The 25,194-nt window shown below is 38.7% G+C and overlaps 1 protein-coding gene across 2 annotated transcripts in view; it reads left to right on the top strand.

Moving 5' to 3' along the window:
- The window catches only part of nkain2 (sodium/potassium transporting ATPase interacting 2), a 93,954-nt gene extending 70,073 nt beyond the window's left edge, over window positions 1-23,881 (top strand). For both annotated transcript variants that reach the window (XM_008398094.2, XM_008398092.2), the window contains 3 exons: window positions 6,448-6,508; window positions 14,078-14,159; window positions 18,779-23,881. In XM_008398094.2, coding sequence (XP_008396316.1) covers window positions 6,448-6,508; window positions 14,078-14,159; window positions 18,779-18,788 — 153 coding nt within the window. In that variant the 3' untranslated portion in view covers window positions 18,789-23,881. The remainder of the gene's footprint in view (window positions 1-6,447; window positions 6,509-14,077; window positions 14,160-18,778) is intronic.
- The last annotated feature ends 1,313 nt before the right edge of the window (window positions 23,882-25,194 follow it).

The following is a 25,194-nucleotide window of genomic DNA, read 5'->3' as shown; positions in this document are numbered from 1 at the left end:
TCCTGCACCTAAGTGTGTGCTGCTTAATGAGGCATTTATCAAAGCATATTAGTGTTCAAAACAATGAGATTTTATTCATTTGCAAAGTTGTCCTTCTTTCATCCAATATTTGAAAATGTGTCATTTTGCAATACATGAAAAAGGTCGTTACCGTGTAGATTTGAACAAAATATGACATTGTGAAGAGATTTCATCATCTCGGACAGAAAAATGAAATCATATTGGTCGTGTAAAAATGCTTTGTGAAAAGGAGTCGGTAGCAGAAATAATTCCAAAGAGACACAGCTTGCTCCTTTTTTTTTTTTTAGCTTAAAAGCCACATGAAAGACTTGAAACAAAGCAAACCTTGAACATTTTAAATTCACAAGCTCACAAGGTGAGTGATTCAGTTTCATTTTTAGAAATTATAGGTTCATGTCTTGTTAAAAAAAAAAACTCCATGTTGCTTACCAGTCCAAAAAAAAAAAAGAACTAGAACTTGCATTACAAAGTACACTGCTGGAGGACAATACTAAGATTCTTGCATAGTCAAAATATGTCACCTTTATAATATACTTTTCATGTCCAGTGCACTTTTAAGCTTATAAGCCATTTATGATCAGCTTGTGATCAAGTAGTGTGGTGCAGTATAGCTTATGTGTGATTAGCAAAAGGGATGATGATAGAGATGAAGAGGCTGACAGAAATATATCCATAGTACAGACCACCTAAAGGTACTGTGGCGCTTCTTTTCACATTCCTGAGAATTGAAATTTTCACAACTTCCTAACTCAGGACTCCCCTCTAGCAGGCATAGCGCCACACAGCCATGCCAATTAGCACACTGAAGCTATGAGGGCAGTGACGCTTGAGTGGACTTATTTCTGTGCGAGCACAAATGGACCTTCATCCTCCAAAGTGATATCGGATTACCTGTTGTCTGCTGGAGGTAAAAAATATACACCAATCATAACAGACAAACCCCCACAGCTGTTTCTCCAGCTACATCCTCAGCTAAAAGTTAGGCAACCTGCACTGTTTTGAGATTAGCCACAGTTTGTAGTGACTGTTTTTAATTATATCGGTTTAGTTCATGCTGCACCAGCAGGTATTAATGCTATCTATTGTTTCACAGTCATGGGGTGAAGTGGGGGGGCTCCAAATGTGGATGACACACCAGAGTTACAACGCTGAGCTGTCACAGTTGTTGCCGTTTTAATCACAAAGACATATTCACAGGCAGATCCACACAAAAAGAAATAGGCACATGCCCCATCTTCAGTAGAGACAGCCTTTGCTTTTTGACATCAGTATTTTAAGCCATTATCAGGTCATGGTTGAAACACTCCAGGCCAATAAAACCACTTTTTAAAAATGTTTTTTATTAATCTTTTCTGACAAGCAGGGAGGAACTAAAGATAGTCTTGTTATATCTTTCCAGGTAAGAGCTTTGCCATGTCTCATTTCATTCCGTTTAATCTGTGCACTTAATTACCTTTAATGCAGACTAATCTGGTATTAATGCCAAATGGAAGCCATAAAATAAATTTACTAAGAAGCTTTGGATGAACTTATTAAGGCTGAGATTGATAACATGGCTGTAAATAACTGTGTGTATTACAGTCACAAATTGCGGAGACCTTGCGGGACTGGACGGTTTAAGCCCGTTTTGCTGTCATTATCCTTGCAAACATTGGTTCAGAACGTTCTGCTCAACTCGAGCTCTGAACGAGGAACAATTTTTATTTTTTTTTTACAGCCAAGCGAAGACAGACATAGAAGAGCATGTATTACAGGTTTTTATTCCTTAGGCTTTTATTACCTTATGCTGAGGCTGTGAGATTTGCTGACTTCCTGTTGAATTACTCACTACATTTAACATGTTTACCATGGCAACAGGCATCTGCTCTACTGTGCGTTTCAGAGAGACTAAAACATTTTTTTTTTTTTAAAGTACTCCATCTGGGATTTTTTTTTCTCCACTTTCCGTATAGAATCAGTCTTTGCTGTGTTGCAAAATATGAGCTGAAGTGGACGAGCTCAACAAGATTTTGCTTGTCAGGCCGATCAGTGCGAGGATCCTGTCAGAGCTAAGGCTGAAGTGGAGATATTCCCATTTCTCACCCGTCACGCTGAACAGCCGTGGGTTCGTATTCAGTAAGTAGAGTTCAGAAACTAAGTAAAAAAAAGAAAAAGAAACAAACAGCAGGTTGCTTGAATTCAAACCCATGTTTGAAGAACTGTTGCTTTGACGAAAAACTCAAATGTATCATCCTAGATACACCTTACAAATGTTTTCTTTTACACTACAATAGCAAACTTGGATTTAATTTATTGCGTTTACGAGGCACCAGTAGTGCATATTTGGGGCGTGGAAGAAATATCCTATCAATATATAAAAAGATATAAAACAATATCCCAAGCTTTGTTCAATCCATTGTTAAAAAAAACAAAGTAGTTCAATCCGCAAATCTACCGAGGCCTAAACTGTAAGAAGAGCGTTCCTCAGTTAAGCAGCGAAGAGACCCATGGTAGCTCTGGAGGAGCTGCACGGATCCACGGCTCAGGTGTGAGAGTTTGTCGACTGAACAGCTTGAAATTTTCAAAACCATGTGTGATTTTCCTTTCGCTCCACAATAATGAGCCACTTTCGCAGTTGATCTATGACAACGAAATCTAATAAAGTTTGTTGTTGAAACATACAAACAAATTCAACGGGTTTGAAAACTCTTATAAGGTTCTGCTCAGACAAAAGGTCAGTGCCTGCTTAACTAGGGAAATCATACATCTGAGAGAATAAAGACGTAATTTATTTAGCTGCAGAGTTGGATAATAACAGAAACCTTGTTGAATTATATATTTCATTCGTCTTAAAATCACTTTATATTATAGTCTGTAACTTATTAAAGTCAAAGTGCTGACAGCTTCATTTTTTAAAGTAGAGGGAGTCAAATGATTAGGATGTGACAAATTGTGTCAGTTTCAGTATAATCACTTTATAAAGATAAGCTCAGTAAAAGAAAATATGATAGCAGTTTAAATGAACTGATTTATATCTGTTCATATAAAATTTCATATCACAATAATTGATTCATTAATTGGTTCTTCCAGCTAACTTTTTTTTTTATCAAAAGGACTTTTCTTCAACATGGTTTGCGTTGACATGGTTTGCGTTGACATGATACTGAATGTTTTCAGAGTCAAATGAATGCAGTTTCTGTAGAAGCGAATACAAATCATTTAAATTTATGTGAAGTTAATATAAATATTTTGAGTTGAAATGTAAGGATGGAGAAAGACTTTAAGGCTCCAGAGGTTAAAAACTTCTTTTTTTTTTTACAGAGGGACAGATGCTGCAAAAGAAAAAGCAACTTTTTTTATCATTTTTATGCCCTACAAGATGTTACACCGTTGATTTATTTAAACTTTTGCATTGTGACATATCTAAGAGAAGAAAAGTAGCCTGTGAATCTCTGCTGCCAATCTCGGATGTGGCTCTGCTGTTGTATCTGCAACTACATCTTTTATAGTAACTTTTTATTAGTGCTACACATCAGATCTTCTACTCAGAGCAGCATTCACTCCGAGGTGTTAGTGGGTGTTCGCCGCAGGGTCTCCGCTGTGTTTCATCTAAGTTCATCTTTATCGGACTATTTCACAATCAGTTGTTTCACAGGGAGAATCAGGTTCTTTGAGTTGAATCCAGTATTTTCTTGTCCACAAAACATAACTTTGTCTTGCTTAAGGATGAAATATCTGTTCACAGACAGGACTTCTTGCTTGAGAGTCAGATGAGCTGACCAAAGATCTCCCTTCTTTCTACCGGCACACCTCCCTTTCAAATTGACAGTGGGGCATTTCAACTGGAAAATCAGGACTGGGTCGCTCCGGTGTTGGTGGACATTCACTCCGAATGAATTGGAGCGTGGCAGTGAGTTTGTCTGTACATGATATTCAATGGAGAGCAATCAGGCTGTGCACACATTTACAAAGTGTTTTGTTAATGGATGTCCATTTGCAAACAGCAGGAGCTGATTGAACAAAAATGCCTTGTTGGGTGCTGTGGTGGTGCAGGGATTAAGCACAACCCACATAAGGAGGCCTTAGTCCTTGCAGGGATTCGAACCATTGCAGGTTCGAATCCCGGCCTGGTGACCTTTGTCGCATGTCTTCCCTCTCTCTCATTACTTACTTTCCAAATAAAGGCCACTAGAGCCAAATAAAACAAATGACTTGTTGATGCCAGAGAAGAATTGGCTTCAAGAATTGCTTCAAGAAGATAGCAAAACATTAGTTGCTAAAATAATGTCATGTTATAGCAAAAGTATGCAGAATGCCATCTTTCAACTAACGTGTCAAATCTTGAAAAATACCTTACTGATGTCAATGTAAAATGTTTGATAGTTTTACTGATTTGCTATACATCAGGTTTTTGATGTATTTCACACACAGTTATGCATACACAGTTTCAAAATCCTTTTAAAACCATCGCAGCCTTTTTGACGTACAAAACTCACATAAAATCTACAATTCCCGGCCCAGCGGCATTGAGAAGATAAGCCATGCATACCACAACCCCGCATGAATATTGCCACATCTCAGCCGTCACATTAGATTTTTTTTCTGCCTTTTGTGGTGAGATAGAATCAGATTTATTGTAAACAGGATATTATGTTTACATGTAGCAGCAACCCTTGAGTTTGTGGGATATTAACAGGATATTGATGTGCACAGTAAATGTGCTCTTCTGAGGCCTAACGACGGCTCTGTGTCACACGGGTGGGCCCGACTCCACTTCTGTTCGGTCACGCTAACGAAACTGCACCCCAAAGTCATTTTCAGAGGCAATGAGCCTGCAGAAACCCGAGCAGGCTCCAGATCTACTCTAACTCCAAGTGCCTCCCCAAACTCTTTATGGTCTCTTAAACAACATTCTGACTTTGTAATGGTAAAAGTCTCCTTTAGATGGATGCTAATAAAAAAAAAAGAAATGATTTCTGGGGGATCGGCAGCCTATAGAAAAGGCTGCATGTGGGGCTGATGTCATTTTAATCTTTCAAATTATGAATGTCACCCAGCACCATTGACAGCTGAGATGTTGCAGCCAGGAAAGGTTATCTGTGTCTTCTATCTGTGGTCATATCTGCTATGTAAAGGCCATTGTTTTGTTTTTTTTCTCTGACATTGATCTGTTGTGTTGATGATGTTGTCTCAAACAGACTGGAGAATGATGAGAAAAAGAGAAAAGTTGGAAGGATTTAATGGTAACAAAAGCGGAAGAAGAAAGGAGGAAGTGCTGTATGAGAAACTTGAGTGGGAGGAGTGGGAAGGGGGCTTTGGGAGCTGAACATTATTTATACTAAATGAGGTCAAGACCTTGAGATATACACTGAATCCCAAATGCAGTTTCCCCGCAATCACCGTCTTTGCCGAGTGTTTGTCTGCGCGCTTGAGGATGTGCTGGCATCAGTCCACGCAGTCGATAGAAAACCTGCCGGGTCAATGTTATTTTCCCCCCATTACTTAAAGGCTGATTTGAGCATTAGAGCCTCTTTATTCCAGGTAATAATACCTCAAACAAACCCAGATGTGCACCTCTGTCACCACATGCCCTCATCCTCCTCTCCCCACCCACATTTTTTTCTCCTTTCTGCTCCTTTAAAAAAAATAAAGTCCAAGGGTAACAAGGTCGCTAAAACGCCGACCTTACAGTGACTGCGCCTTCCTATATCTTTGCCTCAGTTGGCCACTTGCTATCTGTTACCTTGGAAACAGACAACCAATGAGAAAGCCGATCGGAGAGGTAAGGTGCTCTCACCAATTTGGACCACTGCATCACTTTCTAAATACCACTTACAAGCAGAGCACATTATTACTGTTCCCTCGTTTTGGTAACAGCAGAACAAAGTCTGCGGTTTCTCATCACATAGCACCTATGCAGCACCTGTTCTTTGTTGGGGTTTTTTTAGTTAGTTTGTGATAAAGTGCGAGGTGAGGACATCTGTTGGTGGAAGGTTTTCCTAATAATATTAGGAAGAAATACAGAGCTCTAAACCTCAACTGAGAAACACCAGTTTAATTTCCGTTTTTGTCAGTTTCTTCATTAAACATATGCAGCATCTGCATGCAAATGTAGATGAGACTATTTCTTTTAAGTTTCAAAATTGAAGATGCATATTAAAAGACTTTTTGCATATAGCCTCGCCATTAAAATCAAGGCTAACCGTGTGGTTGTTTTTGAAGATGTTGTTCAGTGTGTGTGTGCATATGAGAGAGGAGATTCAAGTGCTCTATTTTGGAGCTGTTCTGCTCCACTTACACCAGCACCTGTTTGCCCTGTCTGTTCCAACTATTGCATTTCTCTAAACATACTGCCTTTTTTTTCCCCCACTGTCTCTGTGTTATGTAAAGAATAATCTTCATTGTTTTGCACTTGTTTTGTTTTCTTGCTTCTGTCTTCGTCTGCAGTTGGCGGGGTTTATCTACGCCTGTTATGTGGTCAAGCTTATTTCTGAAGAAGAAGATAGTTGTAAGTACCAAACACACACTCTCATATGCATGCAAATAATTTAAAAAAAGAGCAAAATGAAGTGGCTTGGTGCTGTCCCGTTTCCATCCTAACAGCAAATTGACTAATGGTTAGTAAAATCAGAACCAGTTTGCTTTGGTAGACCCTGGCAGAGGAAAACCACCCTTGACAACACAGCTCCTTGGGTCTTTGCAGCAATCAATCACCTGACTGTGTTGAAGTGGTGATTCACAGAGGAGTAAAAAAAGTGACTTGTGAGTGAGAAATAAACAGAAGTGCTTCCACACAAAGAGATAGAAGCACAGGGAATGATAATTCAGCTAATGATGGCATATTTCCAATTAGCTTGCTCACCTGAATGGATTTTTTGTCATGTATATTACATAAATTACATCAGAGAGGCAGCCACTAAAAGCAGGAAAACATTGCACACTATCAGCTATCATGAAGGCATTTTAAAACTATAATATCATAACATAATGAAGAGCCGTTAGTCATTCTTTTGTTACCAAAACAGTCCTGACCCCAACTTGCCTGTGTCAATCAAAACAATGCATTAGGTTTAAGAAGGAAACCTCCAATTAGCTTCGTTTTACTCAGCTAGCTTAGAAGAGCTAGCTGAGAAATGTTACTTGCTGACGATGCAGCAAGCTGAAATTTAAGCTGACAGAAGTTGCTTTCTTTTAGCTACAACTGCAAATTGGACTCAAACGTGTTGATAATAGCAAAAACAAATATGTGGACATAAACTAGCTACCATCCTGATTAGCTAAACTAAGCTTTGTTCAACTGGCGTACATGTTTTATGTGGTAATCGTAGTTGTGTATGTGACTTGGCTCCAATCTAATCGCACGTAATTAACTGAATAGTTTTAACCAAGGCAATTCACAAAATATGCATTGAAGGGTGTTGTGAATGGAGAAATCCCTAACATCTTTTGCTGGTCCAGATATATAGTCAGCTTGATAATGGAGATATTTAAAGTGAACTCGCAGAGTTGATTGAGAAAAGCTTCTGACTTTTTGATGGTGTTAAACCTTTAAGTGGTGACATAAAGTTTTTATTTACTCATCTTTGTGGAGTAAGTGCTGATTTTACTGTACAATAGCCGGAGAAAGATTGCCCTTTTAGAATAGCTTGTAACGAGACCGCTTTCCCCTCGTTTTAGTCTGCTGCTGGGCGCAGAATATTCAAGGGAAAAGAAAAGCTCAATTTACACCTTTAAATAAGTGCATCTGAGTTTTTGCCACTAAACTTGGTAAGCATTTGATTTTCATAAGAGGTGTCAATGTAGCATGTTTTCTTTCAATTTGCAAAACTGAAAACAACAAAGCTGCTCTGTGTGCCTTTTGCCACCCTGTCAAATAATTTTTGTTTTATTTTTCTGTTGAAGACTAAATGAAATGTGCTTCGGGTCACTTTAACACAACTTCACTTGTTGTTTCTACGCACAGAATAGCGCTCAAATTAAACTACTAATGCTCAGAAATTGACAAGCATTGTTGTATTGAAAGTATTCCTGTAGTTGGAATCATTTATGTGAGTATTAATTTCACACCAACTCACTAAAGTAATTTGTGGAGCCAAACACTTAAACTTAGACACAGTAATTCTCCTTTATTGAAGCCTAAAGCAAAGCCCCCTCGCCCACTTTATTGCCAAGGTGTCCAACTCTCATACTTTTACTGTGAAACCCGTGTTACCTCACCACACACTTAAATCTCACGGCAGATAAAAGTAGATAATTCACTTTTTACTACAAATGGAGCAAAATCTGCGAGGAAAAAAACTACAATACTAGCTTTGAAAAAGCTTTGTTTCTAATTTGGTGTGAGGTAATATTCATGCTTTGTTTATATATATATATATATATAGCAAACAGCGAGCAGCGTCCCTGATGTGGAAAAGCACAGGGCATTTTACACAGATGGTACAAGTACAGTAACTGCATTAGTGGCTCATAACTATTAATTTTCCCTGACTCGTAAAAAGGGTAGGTCACCATCAAACAGCAAATTACACTGTTGTTTCTCTTCCGCACACAGGTGACCTCCTTTTCTATGGTTTTACTGAAGGATCCTAAACATTTGTCTTAAGACTTGCTTTCTGATCATTTTGGTCTAAAAAGCCTCAAATAATTAGATTTTATTGTTGTGTTCAGTTAATGCTGGAGGCAGCAAGTTCTATTCTTTTCCTCCTCACCTCACCATCTCATTATCATCCATTCATTTATCCAGATTCATCCCTACTTAACAACCGACCCATCCGTCCATCGATCCACTCATCCATCCAGCTGGAACATTGAACGTTCATTCCAAATAATCAGGTCACCAATGGGCTAGGGGGAAAAAAATAAAGGAAGATGGTGGCATCCAACAAAACCTACTCAGTTCCTACGCAGTTGCACCATGTAAAGTTTATATCCTTCATCCTAATAAACATAAATATAACATGCATTGCTCCAAATATTTCACAGAATGCGCCTTATTTCTTCAACTGCAGACCAATGCCAACATCACTTTTAAATAAGCCGTCATTCATTGCAAGATGAAGGAACAGTGTGACAGGTGCGTGCAAGAAAAATAAAGCTAGTTTGTTGAATGCCAAAAAGTTAGCCATCATGTCAGTAAATACACACACAGTTGAACCAATTCTTACATCTGAGTGTTTTCTGCCCTTAAAAGGATAGAACATAAAAACCTTTTTAAATGTCAGCTCTTGCTTCAACTGTCTCATTATGAGTGTAAATCTGAATTTTGGCAGACCTGCTGTGCTTACAGACAGCTGCTCAGCTCTGACCACACACTCTTTGGAGAGGTTTAGCGAGTGGCTATGTGTGGCAAAGTAAGAGCTTTAAGTGGTTTTACATCTGAACTATTACCCTTCTTTCCCGTCCAAACATCCTCCCCTCATTGGTCATTCTCTCATAACAAAAGCGGACAGCAGGAACGGATGCACTTTGGGCTTTTGTAACGTCAAGTGGAACTTTTACGCAGAGGATAATTGTTTTAGAAAAACACAGAGAAAGTGAGCAGGCACAGAGCGTGGAGGACGGAGTGATCTTCTTAGATGTTCAAAACCAGCATTACCCCAAGCAGTAATAAGATAAAATAGATGTGAAAACACTCGCCAATCTATTCAAATCTTTTTATTTTTATCTGTGCATCAGTACAGCAAATCCAATCTATGAGAGTGCAGGAAGGACACTGGCCTCCAGTTAGTATTTGAAGTCAGCAAAAATATATATTTAAAGGTGTAATAAGAGATTGAAAACGACTCAATGTTACGCGTCAGTTCTGTGATTTTTCTGTTTAAAATGCAGTATGCGTGTGTGCATTAACATTAATGAGCCCATTAACCCGAGACCATCGTTTCCTTTATTCAGTTAAAGTTGGTGGTGCTGCTCCTCCACTAGATCAATACCCAGCCATGTCTTATTCAACACCGGGCCAAAGATGCTGTTTGCCAACGCATAAATATTGATAGGTAATGCATGCAGATGGGATGAGTGGAAATGGATTTCTGAAGTGAGGAGAGCAGAGAGGTTTTTTTTCTGGTTTTCTTCCATGCTTAAAGCTGATTGGGGCCTGAGATTGACAGTGTGAAATTGTTTCCGTCCCTTTAAATGGAAAATAAAAACAGAAGGTCAGCGCAGAAAGGTTCTTTGTGCACCCGGAGCTTCTTAATGAGGTCCCAGCAATATTTCACACTGTCACATTGTTAAAGTTAGAAAAACAGTTGTAATTTATCACTGTTATCATCCCATTTTATTAGGGAGTAATTGAATTTCAGTGAGTTTTGAGATAAGGTTTTCTTTTTTGTTTTTTTTTGTTTTTTTTCCAACATTGCATTTTAACAAGCTCGTGGATGGCAACAAACCAAAAAAGCCACATTAGCTTTTGCCTCCATGTCTAAATAATTAATGTCTAACAGTTGTCTGTGTTTGGCCTTTCCTCAGTTGTTGTGTTTTGCCCTGTGGCTATTGGTCCCGTGAATTTCTGTTCATTTTCCATCCCCATAGAGAGTCTGTTGGAGCTCAAAAAGCAGCCTTAGATAGGACAGAGCTTGAGGGATGTGTTTTGTTTTAATTTGAGCATTTCACTGCTTGCCGTTGCGGAACAATGCTGCTTAAAATGTGCATTTATTTAAATGGGAAGAAGTTTGAAATGATTATCAGCTGCATTTTCGTTACTGCATTTTTTTTGTTGTTGAAGTTTTTGTTGTTGTCCATCCATCTGTCTATCCATCCATCTCTCCTTCCTTCCTGTTTACATCCAACAAATAGGGCATTGTTGGGTTCATATTAAAGAGGTCTTCAAGCCATTTTATCCCCACTTGGTTGAAAATGATTATTAATTGACATAGTTCAATAAGCACATTATATACTCATTCATTTGCATTTATTTGAGATCTTTGGCTTTGTAACATCTCATATATGGGAACTTAAAGTTTAGATTGTCTTCATGTTTTGACTTTCTTTTGTTTTCTATTTTACCCTGAATTGCAGCAATGACCACATTTAGAGCATCAAGTACTTCTTTAACTGCTCAACATCAACACACTGAAATAAATTGTAGTTAAAGACTAATTAGAATTAACAAGTGTCAAAACCATTATATGCTTGTAATACACAGATAAAACTCTCCAGAATGATTAGGATTTCCATGGTAATCTCCTTGTTGCTGAGCCTGAAGTCTTTCACGGCTTGTGGAATGCGGCGGGTGAAAAATCGTCCTGATAACGCAGCGTGGAAGAATAAACTCTAATCAGCGGGCTTTGTGGGTAAATGTGCCTTGGGTGAAGAAGTTAATACTCACTAAGGACCGATGAAGGTTTTAAATTGCTGAGAAAGCTAATTACTCTGATAATTATTGTATGTGTATATATATATGTCTGCTTGAGGCTTTGTGCAGGTAGAAGTGTGCACTACTTTTCATTGCAGTCGGTCTTATCGCTCTCAAACCAGCGCAGACAGATTTCTATCAAACACAGTGGTAAACAAAGCCGCACAGGTAATTAGGGTTATATTCAGGAGATCGGTCTGTGAGAACAGAGTAAAATAGGACATTTTTGGTGTTAAGCAAACATTGAAAAATTTAATTAGGACGGCTATTTTATTTTTTATTTTTTTTAAATGGGAATCTTAATCTTTCTGCCGCTCCCATCCAATTTTCTCCGATTGTGGAGAGAATGGGACAGCCCAGACCCGTCTGAATAGCTTATCTGAGGCTTAAATTGAGTCTTAAAAGATTGACAGGCAGCACACTGACAGGTTTAGAGGCTCCATTTCCTCTAATGTTTGGAGGACGAAATTCTGTGGAGACAATTTGACTGCAGCATGAATCAGCAGGAAAGTCTTACTCTCTACACCCAGGCTTCCCAAAAGAGGGGTCCAGTCATTTGACGGGACAATCATAATTGGTTTGAGCCTTCGAAATGGAAGTACGAAACCACCGCTGAGTAAATGTCATCTGATTATTGCTGCAGTGAAGCATGAAATGTCTACAATTCTTAAGAAGGTGGAAAATGTCGATATATTTTAACAAGTAATTTAATAGTTATAATGAGATAACATGCTTAAAGAGTCAGATGTTTACACACAACACCACTTATTTAACTGCCTCTTAGCAAGTCGGACCACAACCACATGTTTTGTTGCCAACAGCAGTCTTGTCACATGATTCTGGCCATTCTCTATATCAAAATAGTTTATGAAATGGGTTTCCTGCCATGAGCCCAGATTTTGAACATGCTTTACAATGTTTTATGGGGTTTGTGCATGTTGGCTTAATGTTACCCTAATGTAATTTTATCCTTCTTTTCACCATAAAGCTTAATTTCCTGAGTGTATTGAATTTTTCCAAGCGGGTAGCTGAAAATGTTAAAACAAGTAATAGGACTTGTACTTGGTGAGTTAAAAGACATTCTTGAATCAATCAGAACCCCGTGCTAAAAGGATTTTGGTAAATGTATGTTTTATTTGAGCCTGAATGTATAATTTTTCTGGGCACTAGTTGCTTCTCTACCAACAGAAGGGTTGTTTTTCTTCTCAGATTTTTTTTTGAAGCACCAAGAAATGCTTCTCATATTGAACACATCATTTTTGTTACTTTTATCTTTCATATCTGATGTCCAAAAGGCATGTGGAGATACAGTTAAGTCCAACAATATTCATACCCCTGACAGATTAGATTTCATGTAGTGTTTTAATTTTACCAAAAGGTGTCTTCTGGCTAGACATAATATGAGTACTTTGGAGTGTGCTTGAATCCTATAGAACATCAAAAATGTTTTTTTAGGTAACGTCTTTTGGCTCTTCCAACTCAAATTAGCCATCAATATAACTTAAAAAAAAGACTGGAAACATCCAGAAAGCTTAAGAGGAATCATGACAAAGGAATCATTGTTGTAATACCACAAAAACATTATTGGGAATTGCATTAATAGTTTTCAGCATGTCATTTTTTGAAATATAGAAAAAAAGCAAAGTGTTTTTCAAAGTGTTTTCTATTGAGAAACGTCTGTCTCACCTCTTATCAAAACACACTTCCAACAGTATGACTAGGTTATAATCAAACCTAGGCTGTTTTCATGGAGTGACTCCTAGCTCGACAATGCTAACGCTACTGTCTTGCACAGCGGGCTTCACAGACGTTGCTGGAGGCGCTTTAGAAGAGCTCCTTTTCAGATAACAACTCTCAGCTAAAGCAACGGAAAATCCTGAATGCTTGAAGTCATTCTTAATCCCATCCTGACGTGCAACATTAGAAAATCATTTATTCTATTAAACTGGGACAGTAGCATTTATTAATTTAGAGCAACATCTGAATCTGATACAGTCGATGCCTTCAAACAATTATATTCAGCATAACATTCTGTAACACATCCCTTCAAACGCTGCCATTCAGAGGTTTTTTTCTGTAATAAAATCACCTCTCCGTGCGTGGTGCTTGCTGCAGTTCTTCATTTTGAGGCTTACATTTCAGTTTTATTGAAGACTTATGAAAAAAAAAAAAAAAAATTATGCCTACTTTTTATCTCCACAGTGACATGCAAATCCACATTGTACTTGATGTTACGAAACCTCGCTGAATAAATGAGAAAGTGTCCCGCTGATCAAGACAAGAAAGTACTCTTTTATGAGCTCTACAACATCAAAGAAAAGGCAAAAAAAGGAAACACTTTCTCTTTTCGAAAGTCCGTGCTCTCCGCTTCAGACTGAGGAGAGCACCCACCTGCTGGCAGCTTCTCAGCTCAGGAGTCTGTGGAGTTATTCTAGATAATTTAGAAGTTAAGTGCACTCCCTGGGCATAAATATATTGCTGCATAATTCTCACTCTCCCTCTTAAAAATGGAATTTGATTTGCATCAAAGTGTTTTCGTACAGACGGAGCCAAATTTTCTCTAGAAGGCATTTAAAAGACTTAGCGGTTCGAGTGCGAGATGTACCAACAACTCCTCGGTAGGTGCGTGAGGTCGAAAGAAATAATTCGTTCATGGCAGGAGGTTAACAAAAGTCAACCAGCAAAATAGGCGCTAATTACGATTGTGTGTTTGCTTCTGTGTAGTTGATTTTATAGGAGGATTCGACTCCTATGGTTACCAGGGACCCCAGAAGACCTCCCACCTCCAGCTACAGCCTATGTACATGTGAGTATAGTTGGATTTGTGCATGTTCGCCTGCATTTTATGTCGTATTTGGCTTTTTGAAATGTTGCATCCAGTCAGATGGGGTGGGGTGGGGGGCGTAAAATACCGTGCGCCGGTCAGCTACATCGATAAAACCACCAACTGGTAAAGTGTATAACATTGATTTTCTTGTTTCAGTGCAAAGTTCTACTGTAAAACCTTGAGTGTTGGCATTCATTTGGATGTTATTTCGATAAATACCACACGCACAAGGGCTACTTCAGAAGAAAGCATATGGCCGTAGCAACAGCACCACATAATAGCGGCCAGCCACTGCAGAACAATGCGCTCAGCCGTATCGCTGGGAGTGCATAGAAACAAGAAAAGCCTCTAAACTCTACAGAATTTAATCCGTGAAGCTGCGGTATGTACTGGAAACAACGCTAATCAGTGCAGGCTCCACATGTAGTAATCCAAAAACAAAAGCAGTAGACATTATAGACATAGATATTATTATAGACTTTTAAATACTAGCTCAAACATTTTTTTTTCATCACAAATACCTTGAAATGTACCCAGAATATGTAATTACTTCATCCCTCTTGAGTTTTTATAAGTTGTATGATGTTACAGCCACAACATTAATGTGCATTTTTATTAAGACTTTTTTTATGTGTTAATTCAACACAACAACTTTTAATTAATAACGGTTAAATAAAAGGAAAGAATAGCAGATTTTCAAAAATTTTTTGTAAAAGTTTGAAAAGGGTGCTGATAATTTCACTCACAGCTGCGATTCTTTGGAGGTTATCTCTTCACCAGCTTTTCCCATCTAGAGACTCAATTTTTGCTCTTTTTTTTTTTTTTTGCAAAATAGCTCACACTCACTAAGACTGGATGGAGAAGAACTGTGACTGTTAATTGTCAAATCGTGCCCCAGTATGTATTTTGACAGGGCGATTCACATAAATGTGTTTTTATCTAAATCATTCCATTGTAGCTCTGCCTGTGCATTTTTGGTCTTTGCCCTGTGGGAAAGTAAACCTCGATCCAGTTTCAAGCCCTTTTCAGCATCTAACATTTTTTTAAGATTGCTTTGCATGTAGCTGCGTCTATCTTTCTATAAACTCTAGTCAGATTCCCTCTCCCATGGCATGATGCAGCCATCACCAAGATTTACAGATGACGTTCAGTGTTGCCTGAGAAGGTTTCATTTTGCTCTTATCTGACCAGAATACGTTCTGATAAATCTGCTGTTACATCCAACAGTTATGTCAATTAGATTCTCACAAAAAAAAATTTAAATCATGCATAAATGTTCATCCGTTTTGCAATGATGTGCTTTTGTTGTTGTCCTGACACAGAAGATTGAAGTTGATGTTTTAAGGACCAGTACTATAAGGGTTGTATGCATTAGAAATCTATCTTATTTCCATAAAAAGACATAGAAATGTTCCCAGATTTTACTTTCTATATTAGTCAGCTGTGTTCAGGGTTCAGCTTTCGTTTATATTTTTTGTATACACAAGCCACTGTGCATAATATGGTGTGAACACATTGAGTTTTGAAGGGTAGCATTTACCAGACCTTGGTCAGTTCTTTCATCATTGCTCTCAGTCTCTTTAAATAAAGGTAATTCTGTAAAGGAGGGTTATCGTCTAGCTATGAAGCAGATTTTGATCCACTAGAATCTTTTCTAGTCTATTTAAAATTTTAATTGTAGCTTCCTGTTTTTCTTGAGGTGCTTCGGCCATTTGCTGGACAGAGTGCCAGTAAGTTGTCTGAGAAATGCATCTAGGTGCAGACTGGCACATCGGCGGCATCAACCTCAAAAGCCTAACTCTGCCCTGCGGGAAGCACTGAGCCACACAGATAAAGCTACTGTAACATACCAAACAACGAGATGAGATAATAGTGACTTGGCTCATGTGCACCAGACAGATTATCAATACCAGTTTGTATTAGACAAGGACCGACGCAAATCAGAGGGAGATGCAGAGGCGTGGAGATGGAAGAACGGTGGACGAAGCAAAAGAGAGGAAGAGAATGAGAGAAACGAAGTGATGGATGACACGCAGGACTAAACAAAGAAGAAAGCAATAAAGGACTATTCTGTAGTTTTATATGTCCCCAGTGGAAGCCATAACCCAGATCATAAATCACCAAGCCTCTAAATAATGCCTGGAAACACAAACACACCTCAGCTGTAGTGCAAATACAAATATCTATGCACAAAGCAGCGCGCGCACACACACTCATCACTGTGCACACAGACATCCAGACACAGTATTTGTGCTGATAGACAGCTTTTGCTCATAAACATGTTAATCCACGCAGACGAACCCTGAAATGCACACTCTCGTCCACAAACATCATCAATATGCTATCATTGTTCTCCAGCCGTCCTCCCCTCTGTTTGGTGTTTATTGGCTCTGGCCGGAGGGAGTAATAAAATAGCATCAGCCATCCCGTCCTAAAGGAATCTCTCTGTGCCATGGATATATACAGACACACTGCCATGACACATGAAGCTAATAACATAGCAGTCAGCATCTCTAAAGTGCCAGAAACATCTTTTTATTCAAATCTCCAACATTACTTGCTTGTTAACCATTGTAAGATGAGAGGAGGAAATAACACATGACACCTGCAGTTGCACCTATAAATAATTGAATCCCCTCTGCAATTTAGGTTTGCACATCAGGTCTGGTCTCAGACACTCCTGGATGCAAACAATCAAGGGCTTCATCTGGAGAAGGTGTTCTTGGAATAGAACACACAAGACCTGGCCTGGTTTCATTGCACGTTAGAAATATGGCCAAAAAGTTCAAAGATGACGTCATTGACTTGCACAAGCAAGGATAATTCTGAAAAGAGACAGCAAAGGCCCCGGCAGATACAGCTGGAGCATTGTTTGCGACTTTAAAGTTGAAGGAACGGAGGTTGTAACACCTAAGCATGGCAGAAAGAGGAAATTTCCTGAATCCTGAGATAACAGGTGGTCTGAGACCCTTTTCTGATGACCTTCAGCAAAATGTAGACAAGGTGCATACCAATCGCTTGACTTGGACTTTAAGTCATATACTGCTGCTGATCCCAAAGCATAAAAAATGCAGCTCCAATTTGCTCACAGCTTTATACATTAGCCAAAGTGTTTTGGGGGATTTTGTCCTATGGATCAGTCAATCAAAACTGGAACTTTTAGGACCCGTGGATCAGAGTTGAGCACTGAACAGAAGCACGGTGGTTGCTAAGTGAGCTTCAATGGCTGCTCTTCTTCTTCTGGCACAATAAATCTTGGGCGAAAATGTCATGCCTACAGTGAGGATGCTGAAGCTTGGGTGCCATTGCTTCAAAACAGGACAGCGAACACAAGGATAAGTCCTCTGCGGCTAGGCTGGGAAGATACTAAAATCTCCATTATAGCTGCCTGACTTGAACTCTACAAAAATTTATTGCCTGGGGGGGAATTGAACAGAAGGGCAGTCACATGCAAACCCAAGAAAACTAACACTCTGGAGTCTTTTGTCCATAAGGTGCAGGCCAGTAAATGCCTCCAGAAGGTGGTGTCAGGCTTTGACTCACATTTGCAGCCATACCAGCTAAAGACTTCTCTATAAAATACTGAGCATACTTGTCATGACAGCAGCAATTATTAATAATATAACATGTTTTAATTTGAAGCAAGCGGTTCCAATATCGGTTTGTCCAAGGAGACTAATTGTGATTGGATCTAAGTTATTGTCACTGAATGTCGACAAATGCTTACAAAACATCAAACTGTGAGCAAAACAACATGTTGGGTAATAAGGCTCATATAACAGATGTTCAACGTGGCTCAACAGAGAACCTGCTACAACATGGCCATCCACCTGAACTCATAGGAGTTCAAAGAAGGCAATTAGCGCATTAGTCAGAACCAACCAGGAAGCCCATAACTCTGGAAGAGCTGCCGAGATCCACAGCTCAGGTGGTGCTGAGAGAAAAGTGTGAAGAGGAAAGAACTCCAAATGAAACTTTCATTTTAAGTTTGCTTAAAGACGGGACACAAACTGAACTTATTATGTGCAAAGCGCTACGTGTGGTGCAACTCTAATATTCCACTATCAGCAGAGACAGGAAAGCAGAACAGTGGTACATTTATTATTTTGACAATCACAAAAGTGTGAGCTGCTATCTGTTTCTACGAAATGCACCAAATGGATTCTTCTCTCATGTACAGTATGTTTAACTTTTAAAGGAGAATTGCTCGAGAAAGCCAGCACACCCACAAGAGTGTTAAGACGTCTCTGGAGTGTTATTATCTCGCACGGAACACATGGGACAAGTGCTTCTGATGTTCTCTTCAAGCAACATTACGCCGTTAAGCTTATTTGTCAGAGCAATTACTTACTCAAGGATAATATTGAGCAAAATGAGTTGTGCAGTATTTCATCATAAACCCATTAGCCCGCTATCTTTTCAGTTTTGCCGAATATTTCTGCTTTACAGGCTTCAAAGTTCTCATTGTTTGATAACATCTTAAGTACGCCGACGTATATTTTCAGTGAGTGAATTTATGCTGTAAATTTGCAACATGGCTGTCAAATCTGATTTTGTTGTTCTCCTCTCTTTTTGTTTTTTTTTTGTTTTTTTTGAAGGTCAAAATAAACCCAGACGCCACTCCAGAGGAGCTGCCTTACCAACTATCCCTGCTTAGAGCCCTGTGTTTACCACTCCAACTCTCTTCTAACAAACAGAGACAGACGTACAGGCAGAGGATAGATCACAGTCTCCATTTCTTACTCCAAATACCCTGAAAAGCTCAATCAGATGGGATCCTCTGGCTCCAGTTGTCTACTGATGGAGTCCCTGATGAAATACTGGCATCATGTGGCTAAAAGTGGTAACTGCAACACTTGTGAGCCACACTTACTTCATATTTTTGGAGCCCTGTCAGGAGCCTGTTATTATTTGCCTCTGTTCTTTTTTTTTTTTTTGTTTATTTTGTTTCTTTGTTTCTTTTTTTTTTCTTTCTTTGCAAATGAATATCAGTGTTGTAAGGGGGTGAAATAAGGTTGGCTTTTCCTCAGGCCTTCTGGAAGAATCTAAAATCCTGCTGACAAATCTCAGAACTGAGCCCAGTACCTTCAAGATACAGAAAATGTTCTGGCTCAATACTCCTTGAGTTGTTTCACGCAGATACGCCTGACCAAAGACTTAAAAAAAAAAAAAAAAACACTTCTAAAATCTAACCGAGCTTTTTCTGCTCTTGGTGCCTGACAGTTTACTTACCGGACTTCCTACCAGGAACCTGCAAAGGCGACTACCGATGGAGGAATGTCAGACATCGCTTTTCTAAAACCCTACCTTTCCTGCTGCATTCGGACTGCAAAAAGTCGTCATTGACTGCAAAAAGTGAAACCGCGAAGGAAGCCCAGACTCGCTTTTTACCTGTGTTTTATGAATGTTAACTAACGGTGTGACGTGACGACTTACGGGCTCGCAGCTCACACATGCATGTGGACAAGATGAGCACGCATGCACACTTACACAGGTCCTTCTTACTAATGTGAATCTTAACAATGTTTACAAAAGTCATGCTGTCTACTCGACAGAGAGTGTGGACAGAAATGGTCAGAGGTGACCCAGTTCCTCACCTTTAAGCTGCAGCGTTTCGAGACGACCCAGGCTCGTCTTGCCGCCCTGTCTAAATATTTTGTCTTCCACTCAAGACAGACGCAAAGAGGTCGACAGAAAGAGCAACGCTCCTCCTACCCCTCCTGTCTACAGACCCTTGAAAACGTAATAATTTGAGTTTTTTTCACGTTAAAAGCATAAACTTCAACATGTTTTGATGTGATAGACAAAGACAAAGTAGAACATTGGTGGTAAAATGAAGGAAAAAAAAAGGCATGTTTTTCAAAATATTTTACATAGAAAAATCTCAATCGTTTTGTATGCTTTTGTATACAACGCCTTTTTATTCAATACCCCCAAATAATAAGTATAACAGGGAGTCTCTTAAGAGTTTCCCTACCCTCTCCTCCCCAGATACGTCGTATAACAGGGGCGGCAAACAGGGAGTCTCTCTAATACCGTTTCAATGAGAATACCAAAGTCTGGTGGGGCTCAGAAAGTGTTTGGAAACCAATGGGGGGAACCAGGAGAAAATGTCTGGGAACCACTGCGTTAGCCGAAGCTAATATGGAATAGCATATTCATGTAGTGGTCCAGTGAAAGTCCAGATGTAAATCCAATTGAAAAATCTTTGACCATCTCCATCCAGTCTGACTGAGCTGGAGCTTCTTAGCAAATACACGTGAAAATACAAATCCATAGCACACCCTCATGACTTTTTTTCTTTAAAACTTTGAAAACGGCATGTCTTTTTCCTTCAGTGTTACAGCTGTGCTCTGTGTTGGTCTATCACATAAAATCACAACATAATATATTGAAATTTGTAACTGAAAAATGTTCACTTTTTCACCATATTATCAGGTGAAAATTAGCTTCTTTTTTTTTTTTTTTGCAAGTTTTATCAACTGGCAAACATGAATTGTTCAAATCAGCTGAAATTAACACTTGCACACATCCCCAACAGAAAAGACAATCGCAGCCATTTGAGTCTCGACGTGAACTGAAGCTTTAGGAACACATGGACAACATCAAAAAATCAAACAGTTTGGTTTGTTTTATGTTGATTTATTTCAAATGCCTGATTTGACAACCGATGAAATCATGACAAGCGGAGGCTGAACGCTGAACGAATCCCGCCTACTATATTTAGCCTCTTTTAAACAGGCAGGAGGCTTAGCAAGCCCCTTCTGTCACCTCGCACCTCAACATTTTTTTTTCAAGATGAATGTGCCAACTCAATCCCGCTCATGAGCCACAGACTGGGACCAAAAAAACAGGTTGAGGCTTACTTACTTTTTTTGATTTCCTCTTACGAAAAAGTGAAGATGTTGTGAGAGAAGAAAACCCAGACATACAACAGTTGTTTTTTTTTTCTTCTCTTCTACCTTTGTTGGGAAACACAACTAAAGTCTTACACGTTTTTGATTAACTGGACCAAAAGTTTGAGGCCTTTTGCTGAAGACGCCCTCCTCTCAACGTACAGAAGGACTGCTACCCTGGTTTAATCTGCAGTTCTCTTCAGCAGTTTACCTGTTTTGTAACAAAACTTTGTGGTTTACGTTCAGAGTCGCTCCGCCTGCCTGGAGGACAGAGACGCCGGGTTTTTTTTTTTTTTTTGTGTTTGCATGAGGTGTTTCCAAACTGTTGCATATTTAATCTCATGCCTCGTGTGATTCACTGGCTTCATAAAAACAAGTAAAAAACAAACAAAAAAATAATAATAGGGGGAGCTATTTGGATTGCTGGGTGCTCCTCAGCTTTCTTCGAAGGGTCCTCAATGTGAACTTTGTGTGTTTTTTTTTTTGTTGTTTTTTTTGTTTGCTGTTTTCTATAAATAAGAGTTTGCAGAGTTTAGGAGAACGTAGGCAACCACAATGTACAATGATGAAATGTAACTTTGATCTTCTAGACGTTTTTTTAATTAACATGTGGCTGTGTGTACTGTTTTTTCTAGTTGGCTATTACTGTATGATGTTGTGTATAAGTGGGGAAAAAAAACTAGGTTTTATTTCTTCTAACTGTACAGAGTATATGAAATGAGAGAGTTTGAGAAAAATAGACTGAAAAAAACTTAGCTGGACTAAAGTCTAATGTCAGGGGTGGAAATTAATTTCTAGTACATTGCTAAGGCTGCAAAATTAGTTGTCACTTAAATGTTCTCAAGATATTTCTTTTAACTAAAACTGACTTGTGGTGAAATGTTTTTGCTCCAAGATTCAAATTGGATAAGTATTATTTGGACCAAAAAAAAAAGCAATTAATTTATTTGCCTCTGAAGAAGGTACTTAATTTAAACTCAGCTGACACTGTAACAAGCAACAATCTCCGCATTTTAACAGGAAACAACCCTTCAACAAGTCAGAAAGGTGCATAAAAAGGTGTGAGTGTTTGTGTGAGTGTGAGTGTGTGCGTGTGTGTGTGTTTGCTCTTTGTTTTCAGAGTTATGGTGAACTGTACAACCCTTAACCCAGACCCAGTAAAACCCATCTGGACCAGACCACAGCGAAGCAGCAATTTAAACTGAAGGCAGAGCTCCCTGCAGGCCACTGACCAGTAGCTGGACGAATAATTGAAGACTTTGTGTAGATCTGAATCTTCACTACCATAAAAAGACTAACAGTACCTTTTAAATTTATTGACCCATAAAAGATGTGTAAAAAGCCATGAAGCAACTAGATATCTTTTATTGCAGTAAATAAATTCCCATTTTGACTAGAGTACATTTATTCAGAGGGAAAAAATGTCCCTCTTAAGAGATACGCTTTTTTTGTTTGGTTTTTTTTTTTAACAAAATCATTGTCACCACTGTTAGTGGCATCCATAAAGGTAAGCAAAAGATGCGGAAAAAACTCCTTTCTGTTGTTTTCAGTTTATCAAATAAAGCTATTATCCAATAAAAATAGCACAAAAAAAAAACAGTTTTTAAAGGATGATATTGTGGATTAAAGGAAAAAGCTTAATAAACCAACCTGGTACTATGTGAAATAGTAATACTGCCTACTTACTGTAATCCTAACTGACCACTTTGTTTTATTACGTCTGGTGAACTTTCACTTACTCGATTACTGAATGAGCTGTAGAATCAGGACATTAAGTAGAACTTATCTGATAATGTGAAGCAGGCAAAAAAAGCCTCATTGGTGACCAAACTTTGACTTAAAGAAATCCAAGACAGGTGAGAAACAGTCATTTACATCTACCAGTCTGCAAAAGTTTGCAAAGTCCCACTAAAAATACCTTGATAGCAAAGCAACGACTCATCCAAAATGTCACAACAACAACAAAAAAAAAAACCCAGAGTAAAATTTAAAGAACTTTAAGACTTACTTGTCTCAACAATAAGACAAAGACACTGGGCAAAAATTTTATCCATGGGAGAGTTTCAAGGTAACTGCTGGCCAAAAAAAGCACTAAGACCTTACATTAGTCATAGAACATCTTAATGATCCCCAAGACTTTGGGATAAATATTCTTTAGACTGAAGAGGCTAAAATACTTTCTTTTTTAACATGTGCTTCCTTCTGGTGTAAAACTATCAAAGCATTTCAAGAAAAAAAATATTTCAAAGAATAGTCAGACAAACTGACGCGATTTAAATAAGGCAGATGTTTGGTTTTAAGTCAAAAAGGCTACTAATTTGCACATATCTACAATAATAAAAAAAATAATAGGGGGCATGTTTAAAACAACAGAAATATAGACCTGGTAGGCCAAGCCCACGTTCATGTTGCTGCAATAAAAACTGAGGGTGGCAAAAAAACAAAATTTCCATTCCTCACTATGGGGACATCCAGGATTTATTTTTTCCAATATGAATTTATTTACCAGTGGTGCCCATAAATTAGGAGGGTGCTGCAAAGCCTTATCAATAAACATTTATTCAAGCTATTGCGAAGTTCTGATGGAAATCCCATTTATTTCCACAAACCTTCTCAAGAGTGCAGCTCAAATATTTGCTTTAGCTTTACTGATTTAGTGAATATTTTGGTTCTGGGTTGATTTGTTACAGTTTGCCACAGACTATAACCATGTGTGTTATTAGCTCCTGTTTTTATGCTGGTTTTCCCACAGGTGACTGTACATAAACTAGACAGCTGGGATTAAAGTAGAGTGTGGAGAATGAAGGTGTGCTGTGTCCTCTCATCTCTGTTGTCACCTCTGATGGCTTGCAACCTTTATTTTGCATGATGTTACTTTCTCAGTGCTGTGGAGTTCACTGCACAAAACAAAAAAAAAAAAACCTGAAGCAAAAGACGACGACCAAACTTCGTAGATCATTCATGGAATGATCTACGAAATTTCCGCTGTTCTGGCAGTAGAACGTAGCGAAACATGCTCCTTTACTCTTCAAGGGTCATTTAGAATAAGATTAATGAAGTAAAACTCTAACATTCAATTTTATGCTGCGTTTAGTCATCCTCCAGTTTTATGTGGAACGAGAAAAAAAAATTAATCGGGGATTTTCATAAGCAGTATACTGCTTTTTACACTTAACGTTATCGAATGCCTGTTCTAAAAATCCAATCAGAACAACTAAGGCCGTTGACGGCAACAAAACATTCTTGCAGAGCTACCAGCCCAAATCGAGAGGATGCTGCCAAAAACAGCAGTCCAAAAATGTGTCCATTCAATACACTTTCATTCCAATATTTGTCACTGGAATGAGATAAGAGCGTTTTGAGTTAGGGTAGGAGTTTTAGAGTAAAAATGATGCAATAGCAAGCAACGGCCAGCATCAAGCTAGACTGGTTCAAACAATAGTCCCTTGCTCATCTTTACAGCACCCTGTGTTCTTGCAGCTGAAATATTTTTCAAACTGTCGTTTGCCACTGTAAATTTGATTTCTGCTGGCAGGCGTCATCTGCCAAGTCAAGGTATCTCTTTTAACCCTCCTGCACACTTCTCATTAGTGGTGACAAACAGGCAACAGTAAGGTTTTCTCTCTCAAAGCTACTGAAAGATCTTGTACGGAACAAAAAGACATGCAATACAGGAAGTATACACTGTAATGTAAAAAGAAACACATATGCCAAATGTGCTAACCTTATTTTCTTTATATTTATCCAAAGTGACTTCCAAGGGAGGATCAACAACGCAGTTCATAACAAAAGCTAGCAATAAGTTAGCTGCACATCCCTGCTAGAGTCGGCAGCGATGTGCAGTGTATAGGAGCAACCACTGCTAATGTCGCTTTCAAAATAAGGTCTATCCATTTTTCAAAGCATCCTATTTAGCATAAACATAATCTCTTTCATCCAGATTTTGACTCTCGGTAGGTGCAGGGGATAATAAGGTGAGTGATTTCAAGAGAAAGTGACAGTGAACCATGAGTTTAAATGCCGTACACGTAAAGCAAAATCCGCCTGCTCAAGAATATTTAGTTGGCACAGAGTTGAGGAGGGGTAACTGATCTTTTCTTGTCAATAACAGCCATGGA

This window comes from Poecilia reticulata, linkage group LG21 (assembly GCF_000633615.1).
Source record: "Poecilia reticulata strain Guanapo linkage group LG21, Guppy_female_1.0+MT, whole genome shotgun sequence".
In the NCBI taxonomy this organism is placed as follows: Eukaryota; Metazoa; Chordata; class Actinopteri; order Cyprinodontiformes; family Poeciliidae; genus Poecilia; species Poecilia reticulata.
This window is presented reverse-complemented; position numbering and strand designations above follow the sequence as displayed.